The sequence below is a fragment of the Mauremys reevesii genome, linkage group 1, assembly GCF_016161935.1.
Source record: "Mauremys reevesii isolate NIE-2019 linkage group 1, ASM1616193v1, whole genome shotgun sequence".
Classification (NCBI taxonomy): domain Eukaryota; kingdom Metazoa; phylum Chordata; order Testudines; family Geoemydidae; genus Mauremys; species Mauremys reevesii.
This window is the reverse complement of record NC_052623.1, coordinates 29586917-29604059: the sequence shown is the minus strand read 5'-3', so window position 1 is coordinate 29604059 and position 17143 is coordinate 29586917. Positions and strand designations below refer to the sequence as shown.

At 43.0% G+C, this 17143-nt stretch overlaps 2 protein-coding genes across 3 annotated transcripts in view; one reads left to right on the top strand and one right to left on the bottom strand.

Annotated features, from left to right (window-relative positions):
* TYR (tyrosinase) overlaps window positions 1-6228 on the bottom strand; it is a 71925-nt gene extending 65697 nt beyond the window's left edge. Inside the window, exon 1 of the mRNA XM_039502084.1 lies at window positions 5410-6228. Within this exon, the coding sequence (XP_039358018.1) occupies window positions 5410-6228 (819 nt within the window). The remainder of the gene's footprint in view (window positions 1-5409) is intronic.
* GRM5 (glutamate metabotropic receptor 5) overlaps window positions 1-17143 on the top strand; it is a 452493-nt gene that overhangs the window by 62481 nt on the left and 372869 nt on the right. The gene's annotated exons all lie outside the window — the stretch shown is intronic.

Here is a 17143-nt window from a genome sequence, read left to right as displayed (position 1 = left end):
TTGCTCACAAACAGCTGTCAGGGGTTTATTTTTTCCTTTTGAAAATGAACCTGTGCAGCAGATATGGTCTTAAACTTATTGGGTTGTGAGTTGCAGTCAGAGGCATAAGCAGTTTCTGAGATATGGGTACCTGTGGCTAGGGCCTGAGCCGCAGCTTCAAAGTGCTGTCTAGAGCACTACTGTGAGCCCCGCTTGCCTGAGTCTGTCAAACCAGCCTGGGAATCTTAGCTTGCTTTTGCTTGCTCCAAACCGCTGTGTGGATATATCCCTTGGCTAGTGCCCTATGCTCTGGAGCATCCTTCCTGTCCTGGTTTGGTCACAATAGCCAAATAAGCAGACAGCCCTGTACAAATATGTGAGATGAGATGTGAGAGGTGGTTTGGTTTTTTTGTTTGTTTGCTAAGCAGATATCTTTAAAACAATGCTTGCAATTTTATTCAATATTTTTAAAAAAATCTGCTTTTAACCTAAGAACACTTACCCCCACCCCCAAAAGGGCACAATAAATAGTGGAGCAAAGGAGGATTGGCTCTTTTTTTGTTTGGTAACTGGAGGGGGGTGTTTTTTTTTTTTTTTAATTTACAAGTTTTGAATGTGGGTAAAAAATAGTGCTTGGAATGATGCTCTGGTGGCCACCTTAATTATCCATCTCTGCGATAAATAGACTGTGCCTAGTCCTTAATTAATGTGCCCAAGTATCTCACTTGCACACCCCAGACAGGGGTTGCTCACCGTTGCCGTCCCCAGGCACATCCAGGGTGGAAAAATACTACTGTACTGATTCAGCAGCATTTTATACACATTTGCACAGGTGTAAATGTCTGCATGGAGTGCCGGGGTAGTGGAGAATCGAGCCCAGGGTGAAGACCTTACATTTCTGTGACTGAAAGCAGAACTTAATCCAGTCTGGTCAATTACTTCCTCTAGGTCAGCCTATTTTTCAAGATGCCAGAGTACACCAAGCCCAATCCAATCTAGCTGCTTTCCATTACGGGAGCGGGACAAAGCAGCCAATACTAGCGACTCCAGCTAGAATTTATACTGTATTGACTTATTTTGTCTGCAATGTACCTGGCACCCAAACCCAATCGAATATAACGTTCAATCTCAATAAACAGAGCCAAATTCTGCTTTTACTTTCACCAGAGCGAATCCTTGGTAACTCCATAGACTTTAATAGAGTGACTCTAAATTTACCCCAGTGCACCAGAGAGCAGAATGCGGACCAGAAACATTCAAACAGGGCACAGTGCTTATTTCTATTAGCCAATACATCAACTTCTAGAATAACCCCCCCCCCCCACAATCACCTTTCCAACTTCCATGCAAAGAGTCTGCTTTCTTTCTCCCTTGCCCCGGATTTGCATGAGATTGTATAGCTCAGTACAGCATTAATGAGTGCATATGGGTTTTCTTTAAGACAAAGAAATCTAAAGGCCATAGTTCAGCCATTAGTTACAAACACCTGCAAGGATAAGGTAAACTCTAGAGGGGAAAAAAACACCATATTAGCTGTTCCTAACAGAAGCAGGAGTCAGAAGTCTTTCTTAGATGATAAACATGAGGAAAAAAGACATGGACAGATAATCCACTCAACTAAGTGGTAGCAGTCGCATGCTGAAGAAAAAAAGTGAGAGGAGGGAGCTGGAATTTCAGCATGCAGGCATGGGTATCCATGTTGCCATAGCAACTTTGCAATGGAATAAAGTATTTTGCTCCTTTCTTTAGAAAGAGATGCTGTGCTACAAATAGGCACTTTACATTTTTTAAAACAAATCCATAACAACCCCTTGAGTGTGCCACCGTGTCTTAATTTTCCTAATGCTGCAGAATCCGCAGTCATTATTTTATTACATTTTGAAAGGGCATTGTGGATTTTAAAAGGACACTGTGATACTTCTTTATTTTAAAGTCATTTTTAGCTGTTTCTCTTCTCTTTTCTATCATTTAGATTACACTATTAAAAGCCTGAATTCCTACACATCTCTCAACCCTCCACCCCCTTACTAGTTTGTCCTTTGTTATTTGAGTGGCAGTGCTTTGGCAATCGGCATACACTGCACTAGATCTATGGCTGCCTTCCGGCTGAAGCTGAGACTGTTTGTTTCCTTTTAGTTTTATGGAATGAGACTCTGATTCTAGTGTCAGACTAAGGCACTTCACTGACTTCAGAGTTACTCCATTGTAAGTAGAGCTGGTTGGGAATTTTCTGACAAACCTTTTTATGTCAGAAAATGGCAATTTATTGAAGCCAAAACTTTTCATGAGACTGTGTCTGTTGTGATACAACTTTTGTTGGGAAAAAATGTTCAGGTCCAGGAGGGAGGGAGCAAATGACTCACCTGAGAATGGCCCAGTGGTTAAGGTGCTCACCTGGCACGGGGAAGACCTAGCTTCAAGTCCCTAGTCTATCTGATTGAAAGCAGGGACTTGAACTTGGACCTTTCACATCCTGGATGAGTGCCTAACCAGTGGGCTATGGAGTCAATATCGTATTTCTTTTCTTTCTTTTTTGGGGTAAAAACCTTTAAAGATCTTGGTTTCATCCACATGCAGACTGGAAAAAATGGTGGGGGTCTGGAATACCATTTTCTACCCATCTCTAATTGTAAGCCAGAGTAACATTTGGCCTCAGAGCTACTAAAGCAGTGGTCTCAAATGTATTTGATCATGCCCCCCCACCCTTCTGTCTGTAGTCGCTTATGTCCTCCCACAAGTGCATATACCATCACCCAGCTCTGAAGGCAGAGCAGAGAGCAGCAGCTGCTGGCCAGGCACCCAGCTCTGAAGCCAGCTCCACACCAGCAGCAGTGCAGAACTAAGGGTGGCAATGTGAAAAGTGATATTTGTCAATATCCCTTTTCTCAGCAGAGTTAGTGCCCCTTTGCCACCCTTACTTCTGCACTGCTGCTGCCACCCTGGTGGCATCCTGCTGCCAACTCCCGGTGAGCGGTTTGGGGGCGGGGGAAGGAGAGACCAAGCCTGGGCTGCCTCTTGGTGAGGGTTTGAGGGGATGGAGAAGGAGAACCCTGGGGTGGCGGGACTCCGGCTGTCAGCCCTGGGGTGGCAGGGCTCTGGCTGCTCCCTTTATCCCATCCCATCCCCTCCACTCCTGGCTGTGCATGGCCCTTCTGCACGAGCCCCAGCCGCCCCAGGGCTGACAGCCAGAGCTCTTTTTCAAAATAAAAAAGGGAACACAGCTCACCCCTCCCTCGACAGATTCCCGGGCCTCCCTTGGGAGCCTGCCCCATAGTTGGAGAACCACTGTACTAAAGGAACATCAGTCTAGCTTGTATCTTGACCACATGCTCCCCAATTCAAAACATGATTCTACTATCTTGCCATTGTAGTTCAGGAGTAAATCCACTGATGTCAGTAAAGTTACACCTGGGTGTTAGAGGAGAATCAGAGCCATTGATTGCGAAGTCATAGTTAGAACTGGTTTGAAAGTTTTAACAAACAGGCACTTTAGGCATGTAAGTCACTTGGTAATATTTTTTAAACCCCATTTTCAAAAGTGATTTGGGAAATGTTGACAATGGGACTGAGGTGCTTTTGGAAGTTTTACCCCACATCTAAACATTTTTTAAACATGCTGCGTCCTCCCTTCCCTGCACCGGCACTTTTGTGCTCAAGACATACAAAGACTTTACTTTGATGAGATTTGTCTTGTAAGAGAAGCTTTCTTCATTTATAGGAGATCTGAATGACAGCCAGCCTGAAATGGTAAATTATAGAACACTGCTGGTTTTTAAATGTACTGTAGCAAAGCTTTTATGTGCTCAGACACTACATCGATAGGGAAGCTATACGTGTCTAGCTATATCAGCCAGACCTTTGAAAGAGTAAGCAAAGCACCCCTCTCTCTCACCCCTCCTGCTTTGTAGGAAACAGTATTGCGTACATGGGGAGACAGCTAGAAACTAGCTAATCCTGTAATAATATCTGCACCCTGTTACTATTGACCTGTCATCCAGTGTGCTATATATGTCTTAATTAGACTTCACACTCCACAGGGCAGGCACAATAGGCCTAATTCTAGTTTCACTTACACCAGTTTCACACTGGTGCAACTGCATTAACTTCATGTTATTCCTGGTTTAGACCAGGGAGAAATCAGATGCGGGTCTGCTGTAGTCTCTAGGTGAGATCCTGGCTTCACTGAAGTTAATGACAAAACGCCCACTGACTTCAATGGAGCCAGGATTTCACCCCGTGTGTTTAAGTGCCACATGCACATATGGGACTATATAAATAAAGTTCTGCAGGACTTTGCTAGTTGGAATGAGAAAACCACCCTCTGAGACAAATGACATCTTTCTATATATTGTACCAATTTCAGTACTTTTACAGTTCTGAACTGGTGTCAATCCAGAGGAATTCCACTTACATCAATACTCTGATTACACTGCTGTAACTGAAAGGAGCCATTGCATCAGTTCAAAATACAAGGGCAGATTCATTGGTATATTCTGACTACTTTGTGCTACTCTGGTGATGCAAAGCAGCCACAAATCCAGCTTACCAGGCTGGCGTTAGCCAAGTTTATCTTTGTTTTGTGACACCAGAGCATCACAGAGCTGCTGGAGCATATTGTTGAATTTGTCCGACAGTCTGTTAAATCACGGAAACAAAGGACCAGATCCTCAGCTGGTGTAAATTGGTGTATCTCCAAGTAAGTCAAAAGAATAATGCCAGTTTGCACCAGCTAAGGACCTAGCCTTTAAAGTTTTAAACTCCAAAAGTGCATTGCAGTAGGACACCACAATGTATATTGGATGCACATCAGCTAGATAAATAAGCAAGGCTATATTATTTTATAGATTCAACTGAACTGTGTTTGAAATGTAGGAAGACTCAGAGTGCTGAATTCTTAGCCCCTTTTAACAGGGAGATTAGCTTTTATTTTTCTTTTGAATAAATCACCGGACTTTATTTGGAAATGACTGCTGTTAACAGCATCGCCAATCCTTTTGGGTGCACTAAAGACTTTTCACTTTAAGCTAGATAAGCTTAATTGGATAGTTTAAAAATCTTGGCTGGAAAAAGAGGTTGTGAGGGGGCAGGGGGTGGAAAGCCTTTCAGATTGCAAAGCACATTGATGACAACTCCGTGCCTTTGTTTCCATTGCTCAGACACTAACACTGCCATGAAGAGGCCGTGCGCCAGCGACTTGCATACAAATGCCCTACTTTCTCTTAGCTGGATGTCTGTATCCAGCACTGTTGCAATGTCATGTTATGCACCTTGCTTTAGGAGCTGTGATGCACCCAAAAGGTGATTTATGATTTTTTTTTGGTGAACTAGATTTCCCTCTTGCCACAAGTTGATTAGCATGTAATATATCAGATCTCTTATCATAAAGCTACTCTTCCAGCCCTCCCTCCCTCCCTGCCAGCCAGTCCTTACCTGCCACGAGGAGAAAAAGGATGCTGGGCTGAGTAACTGAGGGTTAGTGGGGTGTCTGCCTCCCATCAATTCGTCAGTGCAGATATCGCAGCCTTCGGCATCTCGCCAGTCCCAGTAAGGGATAGTGAAGTTCTCATCTCCTGTGATCTTCTGGATCTCGTGTTCCCACAGCAGCAAGAACAGCCGATGCCAAGGTAGAAAACCTGGGGCTTCATGGGCAAAATCAATATCCCTCCATATGCCTGACCCACCCAGCAAGGTGTCATGAGAGACGTAGTAATGCATCCATACGAAGAGGTCGTAAACGTTGATGTTCCTGAACATGGGGGTCGAGCCATTGTTCATCTGAGCATAGGTGCCACTGGCGATGACGTAGTCCTGGCTGGGGGTGTGCTTTGCCAAGTTGAGGTAGGCAAGGAACTTATTCTTCTCTCTGTTGCTAAGCTGGAAGATGCTTCTTCTCATGAGCATCCTCCTATTGGCACAGTTGGGCCCTGAGAAGCCAAACCTGCACTCCCCGCAGTTGAATCCCATAAAATTGCTGTTGCATTGGCATGTTCTGTTATAAAACACAGCAGGCCAGTCCTCTCTGTCATCCACCCCTGTGAAGGGGAACTGCGGCCCGAGTGGGGCACGGGACAGAAGGATCTCCTGGCAGGAGCCCCTGCCCGAGAGTTCCCCACAAGGGGACCCATCCCCAGCCCATATTGGGCAACATTCCTTCCTCAGCAGGCTCTCTGAAGATGCACAGGCTCGGGGGAACTGCCCGGATGAAGGCTGCAGAATCCCCAGCAGGAAACCCAGAGCCAAGAGACACATCCTCACACAACAGCAGGCAACCTTCAGTGCTGTGGCTCAGTGCATGAATAGATCTAACCCCTGCCACAGCCCTGCATGTGAAAGAAAGTTTTCCCCTCTGGTGGGAAAGTTTCACTCCTGACTTTTTTTTTTTTTTTTAAACCGTGCACCCTTCAATCTCCTTCGCCATCGACTACACGTACACACAATTCTCTGTTAATCTGATTATCACATGTTCTGGGTGAAATCCAAGTGACTTATTTTCCCCTGGCCCTTTAGCATTCAACATACACAGACTTATTATAAGCAGTCATCTTCTGCCTGTCACATGATCCTTTTCCTCCGGCAACTGTAGACCAAGTACAACTTGGATATAGAAATAGTGACAGCCGTTTAATTCCTTGTTTGCTTATGTGCATTAGAATAATGATTTGGTTTAAAAAAATAGATAAAGTCTGTTGAATTAAATAAGCACAGCAAATCTCTGGATTAAAATAAACTTTATTAATTTATTTTTAATCTATCCCTCTCAATCTGAGACTCATAAAATGACCCTATTAAAATGAGGCTAAAAAGAGTGTGAAAGTAGGATTCAGTGTAGAATTAAGGGTTTGGTTTTGGTGACGTGTTCAGACTGAAAACACTTCTCTTCCTCTTAGCCTGGTTCACTGCAGAATAACTTCACAGCATCCTTTCTCTGACAGAAGGTCCCATTATACATGTTTAGGGGCAGGTCCTCATCCAGTAGCTATATTGAGATCAGTGCAGCTATGATAGTTATTCTGCATGCTTCCTGGCTTCCTCCATTAGTAAAACTTTGTAGTAGGGAAATTACATGGAGAAAATTGCAGGGGAGAGAGTCAACCCAGGACAGCGCTGCAGCCATCCATCCCCTGATCTGGAAAAGGGACCATGATTTCCCCTGGGAGGGAGTCTGCAGACACTGGATCTACATGCTGTAACTGATGTTACATTGGCTGTGTTCCAGACCATCCACAACCCCTTTCTTCTTCTCCGCTGGCCTAAGCAGAGCCTAGCTGTGCTGCATGCAGAGTGCGGGAGTGTCCCCTAAGCTTGCTTTGCAGCAGCACTGCAGTCATACCACTGTGTGTGGATGCGGGGGAGCCTTCCACTGCCCCTAAGCTGCTGGGTGAATCGCACATTTAGAAATTTCCCTCCGTCTTGTCTTTTGTGAAACTGGGGTTTCTTGTTATTGAGGGACATTTTTTTTAAAGCAGGGGGATGGGATTACCACTGACTGAGGACTGCTGAGAGTTTCCGTGCGGCTGGAGCATCAGCCAGGCAGGGCAAGGGAGAACTTGGCTGGGAAATGTTGCCTTTTGCTGGAATCAGCAGGTCATCACATGACCCTGCTGAGGAGCACGAGGCGCCTTAATCCTGTTGCCGTCTATGCTCCAGCAATGCAGACAGATTATCACAGGGTCTCTGTGGGCTCGGGGCCTGCGGTTTGGGGTTGCTTTTTAAATTGCTTCTAACCCCACTGACGTTTATCGTGCTCTCTCTGTTATTCATCTTTCCTTTCTCGTGCTAGGCTTGTTGTACATTGCATGACAGAACTGCCACCCATTTAGTTTTCGGTATCAGGATGCTTAGGAAACATGTGCAATTCCATGTCTTTAACTAGCTCTGCCAGGTTCGCTGGTGTAGAGCCAGATAATTGAGAAAATTACACAGAAAACCAGGCAGGAGGGGGGCTGGGGAAGGCTCTGGGTGGACGTTTCACATTGAAGTGCAGAGAAGAGAGGTGCAAACACACACGTGTGTGTACGCATGCTTACTTTAGAGATAATGCTGTTTTTCATATTCTAATGGAGTTCCTTGTTCAATGGTCAGAAAAAAGGTGAATCTGAGGCTTTACCACTGTTCCCTGACACCACGTTTCTGAAACAGCTGATTTGCAGGAGACTCCGTGCGCAGAGTTTAGGCCCCAATGGGACAAGTTATAAGCTTGTCTCTCTCCCCAACAGAATCTGATCCAATAAAATATAGTACCTCGCCCAACTTATCTCACATTGAAGCAATGGCAGGATCAGCACTAGAAGGTGGATTTCTGGTCCCATGCTGTAACCTCTAAGCCAGGCCAACCCATATGTTGCTCTCTGAATTAATTATGTGAGCCATACTGTTAGAAACCAAATTGCACAATCAAAATACAGAACTATAGAGATCGCACGAGAAGTCACACTGATGTGCAGATATAGCTCTTGATGCCCACTGATTTTCAAATCTGTCCAGTGTGCTTTCAGCCCATTCTACTTCCTTTAAGGGAGAAAATGAAAATATATTTAGACAGGGACATTTCTCATTTGGAAAAGGTCAGTGAAAATAATTTCAGCTCCAAACTGCTGACATTGCGGTAGTTCTTGTCTCGGTTTCATGCTTCTAGTAAAATTACTATATGTTCTTAAAGCCTTTTGACCTGTGTGTCACTGTGCTGATGCTATCTCTTAAAATCATCTTTTTAAAAAGGTTTTTAGGCAATTCTGTGCCTTAAAGTTTTAATTGTCTCCTCGGGAGCTAAATCAATCAATCTGGGATGGTGAAAGGGGTTTGGGAATCACTCTTGCAGTTGCAAAGGGTTTTATCACTGATGATGATTCAGTATAATGTTGGATAAAAGGATGTCAGAAGAACACAAATGACTTCGAGAAAGTTAGTGCAGACCAGGTACAGTAGAAAGAAGAATCACATGGGGAAAGAGTTAAAGATGTGGCCCTTTGAGTGACACAAGTAAAAGGAATTCTTAGGCAATGTCTTCACTACACAGCTTTTAACGACATGGCTGTGTCGCCACAGCTGTGTTGCTAAAAGTCGTGCAGTGTGTAGCCTCTGTTTGTCGGCACTCCTGCCTACTAAAGACTTCCACCCCCAATGAGCGGCATCCACGTTGTCAGCAGGAGAGTGCTCTTGTCGCGGCAAAACTTTGGTCTTTCAGAGGGGAAGGGGTTCACACCTCTGAAAGACACAAGTTCTGTCGTTCAGTTGCCAGTGTAGACGTAGCCTTAGGAAGGAAGAGGGAAAGAGTGGGAAGGACAGCATGAGATAACATAAATAGGTCCAAATGGTGCTGTCTGTTGCACAGGTGTCGTGCTGCTCTCTATTGGCTAGATTGTGCACCCTTACTGAGTTCTGGAGGACTCATAGATGGGCCCTTCTGGCATTATAGTCTGACCTCCTGCACATTGCAGGCCATGGAACCTCGCCCACCCACTCCTGTAATAGACCCTATAGTCTCTGGCTGAGTTCCTGAAGTCCTCAAATCATGATTTAAAGACTTCAAATTAGAGACTCCACCATTCACACTAATTTAAACATGCAAGTGACCTGTGCCCCATACTGCAGAGGAAATGAAAAAAACCCAGGATCTCTGCCAGTTTAACTCAAGGGAAAATTCTTTCCCAACTCCAAATATGGCGATCAGTTAGACTCTGAGCATGTGGGCAAGACTCACCAGACAGACACCTGGGAAAGAATTCTCTGTAGTAACTCAGAGTCCTCCTCATCTAGCATCCCATCACTGGCTAGTGGAGATACTGGCTGCTAGCAGTCGCAGATCAGTTATAAGCCATTGTAGGCAATCTCATCATATCATCCCCTCCATAAACTTATCAAGCTCAGTCTTTAAGCCAGTTAGGTTTATTGCTCTCACTGCTCCTCTTGGTAGGCTGCTCCAGAACTTCACTCTTCTGATGGTTAGAAACCTTTGTCTAATTTCAAGTCTAAATTTCTTGATGGCCAGTTTATATCCATTTGTTCTTGTGTCACATTGGTACTTAACTTAAATAACTCCACTCCCTTCATGGTATTTATCCCTCTTATGTGTTTATAGAGAGAGAAATCATATCTCCCCTCAGCCTTCTTTTGGTTATACTAACCAAGCCAATATCTTTGAGTCTCCTCTCATAAGGTAGGTTTTCCATTCCTCTGATCATTCTAGTAGCCATTCTCTGCACCTGTTCCAGTTTGAGTTCATCTTCTTAAATGTAGGAGACCAGCAGCTGCACACAGTATTCCAGATGAGGTCTCACCAGTGCCTTGTATAATGGTACTAACACTTCCCTATCTCTACTGCAAATCTCTTGCCTGATGCATTCTAAGACTGCACTGGCCTTTTTCATGGCTGGATCACATTGGTGGCTTATAGTCATCCTGTGATCAACCAATACACCCAGATCTTACTCCTCCTCTGTCACTTCCAACTGATCAGTCCCCAGCTTATAGCAAAAATTCTTCGTTAGTCCCTAAGTGCAGGAACTTTTGAAATGGTGTTGTCACGTGCTGAGTGAGGGTGACGGAGAACAAGATCGGTGTGATCAAGAGTGCAGTCGGAGCCCTAGGATGGAAACCAGAGACAAACTGGGGTGATAACATAAGTACAACAGTTTGAATCCAGATTCTATTTAATCCAGAACTCCAGTAGGTGGGTGGGTGAAGAATGGAAGGTTACATAAGATTAGATAACATTTTGATTCTATTTTTTCAAAATAAGAGGTCCAAGCCATTACTGAGTGGCATACAGGTAGCCCAGTATGTTTACATTACACACAATTAGGACTAAAGTATTTCATTTGTACTTAAAATGTAATCTTAAGGTAATAAAAGAAATCAAATCTCTGGCTGTTCAGTAAGAGGACTTCACCAATTTCATTATACTAAGCAGGACTCTTTACCAAGAAGCGGATAATAAATTACCATGATCCATCTTTTTAGCCTAAAACAAATACCTACAGACCTATAGAAATGATATTTAGGAGATGAGGCTTAATCACACTGGTTTAAATATATGAAAGGAGCGTGCTCCTGGCAGAGAAAAGAGTCTGAATGTTAGAAGTAATCAAGTTTTACCTCCAGACCAGCATACTAATGTCCTGCAAGCACAGCTGATGACCTGATTGATGTGTACTCAATCATGACTGGAGAGATGGGTCCCTGCTCTAAAATTCAAGGCAGACAGAATTCTATTAAAACCTGGGTAGTGCCATCATTCAAATAAATTGTCCCAAATAGGCGGAGAAGAATCCAAAATCTGGTTGATTTCCAAGGAAGAACAAGCCATCACAGGCTAAATATTACAGGAGTCTTCTAGGATTAGAGGAGTTTTGATGAAAACAAGGTTTATTAGGAAGCACTTGTGTGATAGTCCGGATGAAGTCAGGTATAAAAAACTATGCAGAAAAAGAGTCAGGCTATGCAGAAAAGGAGCGGCTGTAGTCAGAGAGTAACACAGCAATATATTGGTTCACATTGGGTTTTCCAGGGACCAACAGATGAAAAAAAGTAGGAATTTTGATCTAAAAAGGCTGGGTTTAAATGGACTCAGGGCCATCTGTACAATGGGTGTCCCAACACTTGCAGAAGGGTTGGAAAGACTTTGGCTTACTAGTTTTCCATAGACTAATGAGCAACTCCTGGTGTGTTTAGTGTGTATTTAAATGTTTGTTGTTTTTGTTTTCTCTGTAATGCTTTTACTTTAAGAATAAATGTACTTAGAAAGAGCTGTGTGGTAATTTGCAACTCCTGGTAAAAACACCATCATTGACCTCTGAGAGCATTGCACAAGGGCTGGCTTTCAGGGAGACAGAGGATGGCAGGGGACTGCATAGCCTTAAATCCCCCGGTCAGAAGGGTGTGGAACAAGGATCCCGGCCCATAGACAGGTGATGGCTGGAGACCTGACTGGGTACTCCTGGAGTGGGCCACAGAGAGGGAGGATACAGGTCCAGTTACTCTGAAACTATGACAACAATCTCCAGTGACTAATGCTCACCTTGCCTTCACACGCAATGGCCTAGTGAAATGTAGGAAGTGTAGATGCAATAAACAGTGGATATGTACATTTCTCTGAGTGTGTTTAAATACCCTCCCAATTTACTAATCATCTGCCCAAAGTTTCTTATGACTCCTGATGATGCTCATGAGAAGAATATTAATAGTTCTTCTGTGTTTGTGTGTTTGTAGGGAATGCTGGAGCAAGAAGAATAACAACATTAAAAAGTTTGGGTCAGTTGATCCAAGTAGAAGTAAATTGAGCTGTTTGGGGGGGAAAAGGGAAAATATTTGACTTTTTTTTATTTTTGAACATTTTTTTCCAATTCTTGTTTTTCAAAATTCAAATAATTGATGTTGAAAAATGTTTGCATTTTGAAATTTCCAAAAATGTTATCCATCTTTAAAGTTGGTCAAAATAGAGTTGGGGGGAGGAGGAGACAATTTGTGAAAATGTCATTGTAAGTTCATGGTGATAAATCAAATTTTGAAATTTAAAAGTTCTGAAACTTTGAAAATGTTAACAAGCTGTAGTCAGAAAAATCTCAGAGTCAGAATTTTAGGGCAGAGGGGACCACTGGATCACCTAGTCTGACCTCCTGTATATCACAGGCCACAAACACCACCCGACACCTGCACACTAAACCCAACAATTGAAATTAGCTCAAAGTATTACAGCCCACAGGAAACTAGACTATTATGCCACATAAAGAGAATAGAAGGGACTGAAGTGCACCACTGGCCCCAGGCCAACACAATGGCAGGAAAAGGATTAATTGAGATATAACCAGATAATCCTGGAAAGTGACCCCTACACATGCTGCAGACATAAACTGGAACTGAGGCCCAGGGCTGCTGAGCCCTACCATCACAAGCAACCCCATCATTCAATCACACTCCTAAATGGTCCATCTTGCTCTGAAAACCATGTAAGTTGTTTGCCCCCACATCTCCTATTGGGCGGCTGTTCCAAAACCTCACTCCTCTCATGGTTAGAAATCTTCTGATTGCCAGCCTGAATTTGTTCATGGCCAGTTTATATCTATTTGTTCTTGTGACATCATTGTCCTTTAGCTTAAATAGCTCTTTACCCTGCCTGGTGTTTATTCCCCTTGACATATTTATAGAAAGCAATCATATCCCCTCTCAGCCGCCTTTTCGCTAGACTAAGTAAACCAAGCTCTTCCACTCTCCTCCCATAAGATAGGCCCTCCATTCCCCTGTTCATCCTCGTAGATCTTCTCTGCACTTGTTCCAGTTTGAATTCATCTTTCCTGAACACGTGTGACCAGAATTGTACACAGTATTCCAGCTGAGGTTTCACCAGTGCCTTGTACAACGACATTAATGTTTTTCTAGCTCTACTGGGAATGCTTCACCTGATACCTCCAATGATCAGATTTACCTTTTTCTCAGCTGCATCACATTGGTGGCTCATAATCATGCTGTGATTGACCCACACACCCAGGTCTCTCTCCTCCTCCTGTTGTTTCCTGCTGATCACCCTCAGCTTATAGCACAAATTCCTCTTCTTAGTTTCTAAGTGCATGACCTTGAACTTTGTACTATGGAATTTCACCTCATTTCTGTCACTCCAGTCTTCAGTCATTCAGATCTTCCTGTATAATGTTTTTGATATTCTCCTCCATATTGATGATGCCTCCCAATTTTGAATAATCAACCAGTTTAATTAGCACACTCTGACTTTCTGTGCCAAGGTCATTAATACAAATATTGAATAAGAATGGTCCAAAGACCAATCCTTGAAGAATTCCACTAGTAACCTCCCTCCAGTCTAATAATTCTCCTTTCAGCATAACCCACTTCTTTCTTCCCTCTAACCAGTTCCTTATCCACCTTATAATGCCTGTACTGATCCCCATCTTCTCTAATTTAACTAATAATTTCCCATGTGGTACCATGTCAAATGCTTTATTGAAGTACAAGTATATTGAATCTATTGCATTTCCCCTATCTAAAAAAGAGTTATTGTCTCACAGCAGGAAATCAGGTTCATCTGGGATGATGTAACTTTGGTAAACACAGGTTACATTACATCCCCTTTACCACTACTCCATGAATTTAATTATTCTTTCCTTCACAATTTGTTCTAAAGCCTTACATACTACTGAGGTCAGAATAACAGTCTGTAATTGTCTGGATCACTCTCTCCCCACCCCCCAAATATTGGTATGACATTAGCTATTCTCCATTCACATGGTACCACCCCTGCATAAATAGATTTATTAAAAATCCTTGCTACCGGACTAGAGGAGAGGAAATCTTGTGCGTTCTCATTCAAGGTCTTTTCTTTAAATCATCGTATTTGATAAAGGTTATGTTTTATTCCTCTGTAAAATAAGAAAGGGGTTTGGCCTGCAAGATCTGTGGCTGTTCCCAAGGTCTGCACAAATTGGGATGCCTGTATTTGCAAATTGGATCTCAGCCTCAGGACTAACCTCCTGCAGCTTCCTCTTGAAGCACCTGCCTTCCAGAGGTTCTAGTGAAAGGAGCAACTGAAATGAAAGAACTCTGACTGGGGCTGCATTACAAGGACATTTCCCAGAGGCCACTGGAGGAGAAGGAATTCTGCAGAGTGTGAATGTGCCCTGCATTCCCAGTTCACAGCCTCTGAACCTGCTGAACCCCATGCAATTCTTGTGCAGAGGCTGGTCTTAGAGGCCGGGTCACCTTGCTTCAAGGGCAAAAGTGTGGGAAGGTAGTTCATGGTTGGGGGCCTCTTACTTTATTTTGCTTCCCTCTGTTCTGTATAACAGAGGGTATCACATGGCTGTTCATTCCTAGATCATAACCGGGGGAAACGCATAGTAAAAAGCAGGCAATTTATAATAGCTTCACTCCTATTTCTATAAATTGAAACCTCTCTCTAGCATATGGGATGAGAAGAAAAAGGCATATATTATTCAGCATTCAAAAAACCTCATTAACCTTCCATAACTCTGTCTGACTGCTCCAAGGTCCAACTGCATTGAAGACTGAGAAATAGTAGATGTAATCTCTGATTATTTTTCCCCCTCCTAATGATCAGCCTAACAAAGAATCCAATTGCATCAAATTAGACTTTCTGTGTAGAAATTCACTAACTGGTCCTTAGCAAACTATATAAATAGGACCTTGAAGTGTTTCTCAGTTTTCATGGAATGCCAAACAGAAATCTCAGCTCCTCATTTTGAAAGAGGCTCTGTGTGAAAGAAGAATTGATATGTAGCCTGCCTATGCCAGAAAACATTCGGGAAAATAAAGATGTTTTCACCCCCAAAATAATGTAGTTCTGCAATGATAAAGCCACAAAAACACAGGTGAAATCCTGCTCCTATTGAGGCGAAAGGAAGATTTGGAATTGATTTCCCTCGGGCCAAGAGATCACCCGTCACTATTGTAGGACTGTGCATTACCAGATGCTTATTCATTGAAATCTATTCCAAACCTGGGTCACCAGTGGAATCAGCAAGGGGAATCCAAATCTCTGCTCTGGTTACTCAGGCTGGGACCTGGGTTTGTCTTTTTGAAGATGAAGAAATTGAGAAGTCAACAATTGGTTTGTTCCCAATGAGTACTCAAGGGAGGATAAGTGTGCAAAGGATCTGCATGCAGAGGATGTGATGCCAGATTTTGAGGGCTTCCATGAAACGAACTAACACCAGTACTGAATTTCACGAAATGTTTTTCAACTTCTTCCATTCCTTATAGAAGACGGTGTTCTCCTGCAGATGTTAAGCTTTCCATTATTTATAGCACATACTGATTTTGAAGAAACAGCGTTTTTTTCTTCTTTAAAAACTTTCAGAGAAACATTTTTTTGTCTAGGTGAAAAGAGTCAATGGGTCCCATACAGTGACATGCCTTCAGTGGAGATGACATTGATAATTGCTCTGGTGGGTTTTAAACATTATTAACTTTACATATAAATATTAATTATGGTTTTATAAACTGGATAAGGTTAATAGCACCAGCTGAACTACACATTCTGCAGGAACTGTGCACTGCTAAAATGATATAATTGCAGCATCAAAATATGATGAGAGAAGTATATTCTTCATTAAAACAAATGTTGCTTAAGGCTAAATTTTCTCCTCAGTTAGCAGTCTGAGAATACCCAAGAAGGTTTGTGGAATGTAGGAGGAATGGAATATTCCACTCTCAGACTGCAGATTGCCATCAGAATCCTCTCTTTCAGTCTTAGGGCTCCAGTTGCATCTGCTGCATTCCCTGCCCCATCCCCAATGTGTCCCAACCTCTATCCCCCATATTGGGGCACAGGGAGCCCCTATGAAGCTGTTCTATATGTTTTACAGGAGTCATGGTATGTTTACTTGCAGTATGTTATTCAGCCACTGGATGGCTCTGTTGATTGGCCATTCAGAGTTCCAGAAAGGTTGTGGTAAACTGAGGGAGATAAAAACTGGGACTCAAGCTGTTTTGAAGCCTTTTTGTTCATGTCTATGCTTTGTAGTTGTTTCCCTTAATTCATTCCTCCTGTTTAAGATGACTGTGATTCCAGCAGGAGGTAACGTCCCACCACGGAACCCGCCTCCTAAATTCAACTCAGTCTCACTGGGTTGGTGGTGATCAGGATCTTCCACAGCCACAGGGATCAGGATGGGGGATGATTTGCCCACTCCCCAGTAAACTGTGCACATAAAGTATGTTCCTATTGAAATCTCATTAGGAAAATAACTGGTATATTTGCACAGTGAGTTATAGAAAAATCTCTTCAAGGTGTGTGAATTATTAAAATGTTAAGGCCAGATTCATCAAAGGGAATCAGTAATTATCAGGGGCTGATATTTTGATATGAATTATGAAGCCCTTCAAAAATAACTTGTCAATAGTAAGTCAAAAAAATTAATATCACTGACTCAGTTTCACAACACAACACTTCCATCAGCATTCTTTGGGAACTGATGAAATGTTCTGTGCCAGACTCGCTCTTTGATGCCAAAAGGAGCCTCGTGGGTGGACCTTCATAATTTTTTCTTGGGTAAATTAAAAACTACCCAAAGTGCTCTCCTTATTTCGAGGTCTGGCAGGTGCTGAGCACCCTCAACTCTCACTGCCATCAATTTCTGTGAGTTAAAATATCACAATGATAAACAAAGCATATACATACCTAGAAAGCAAATAGATG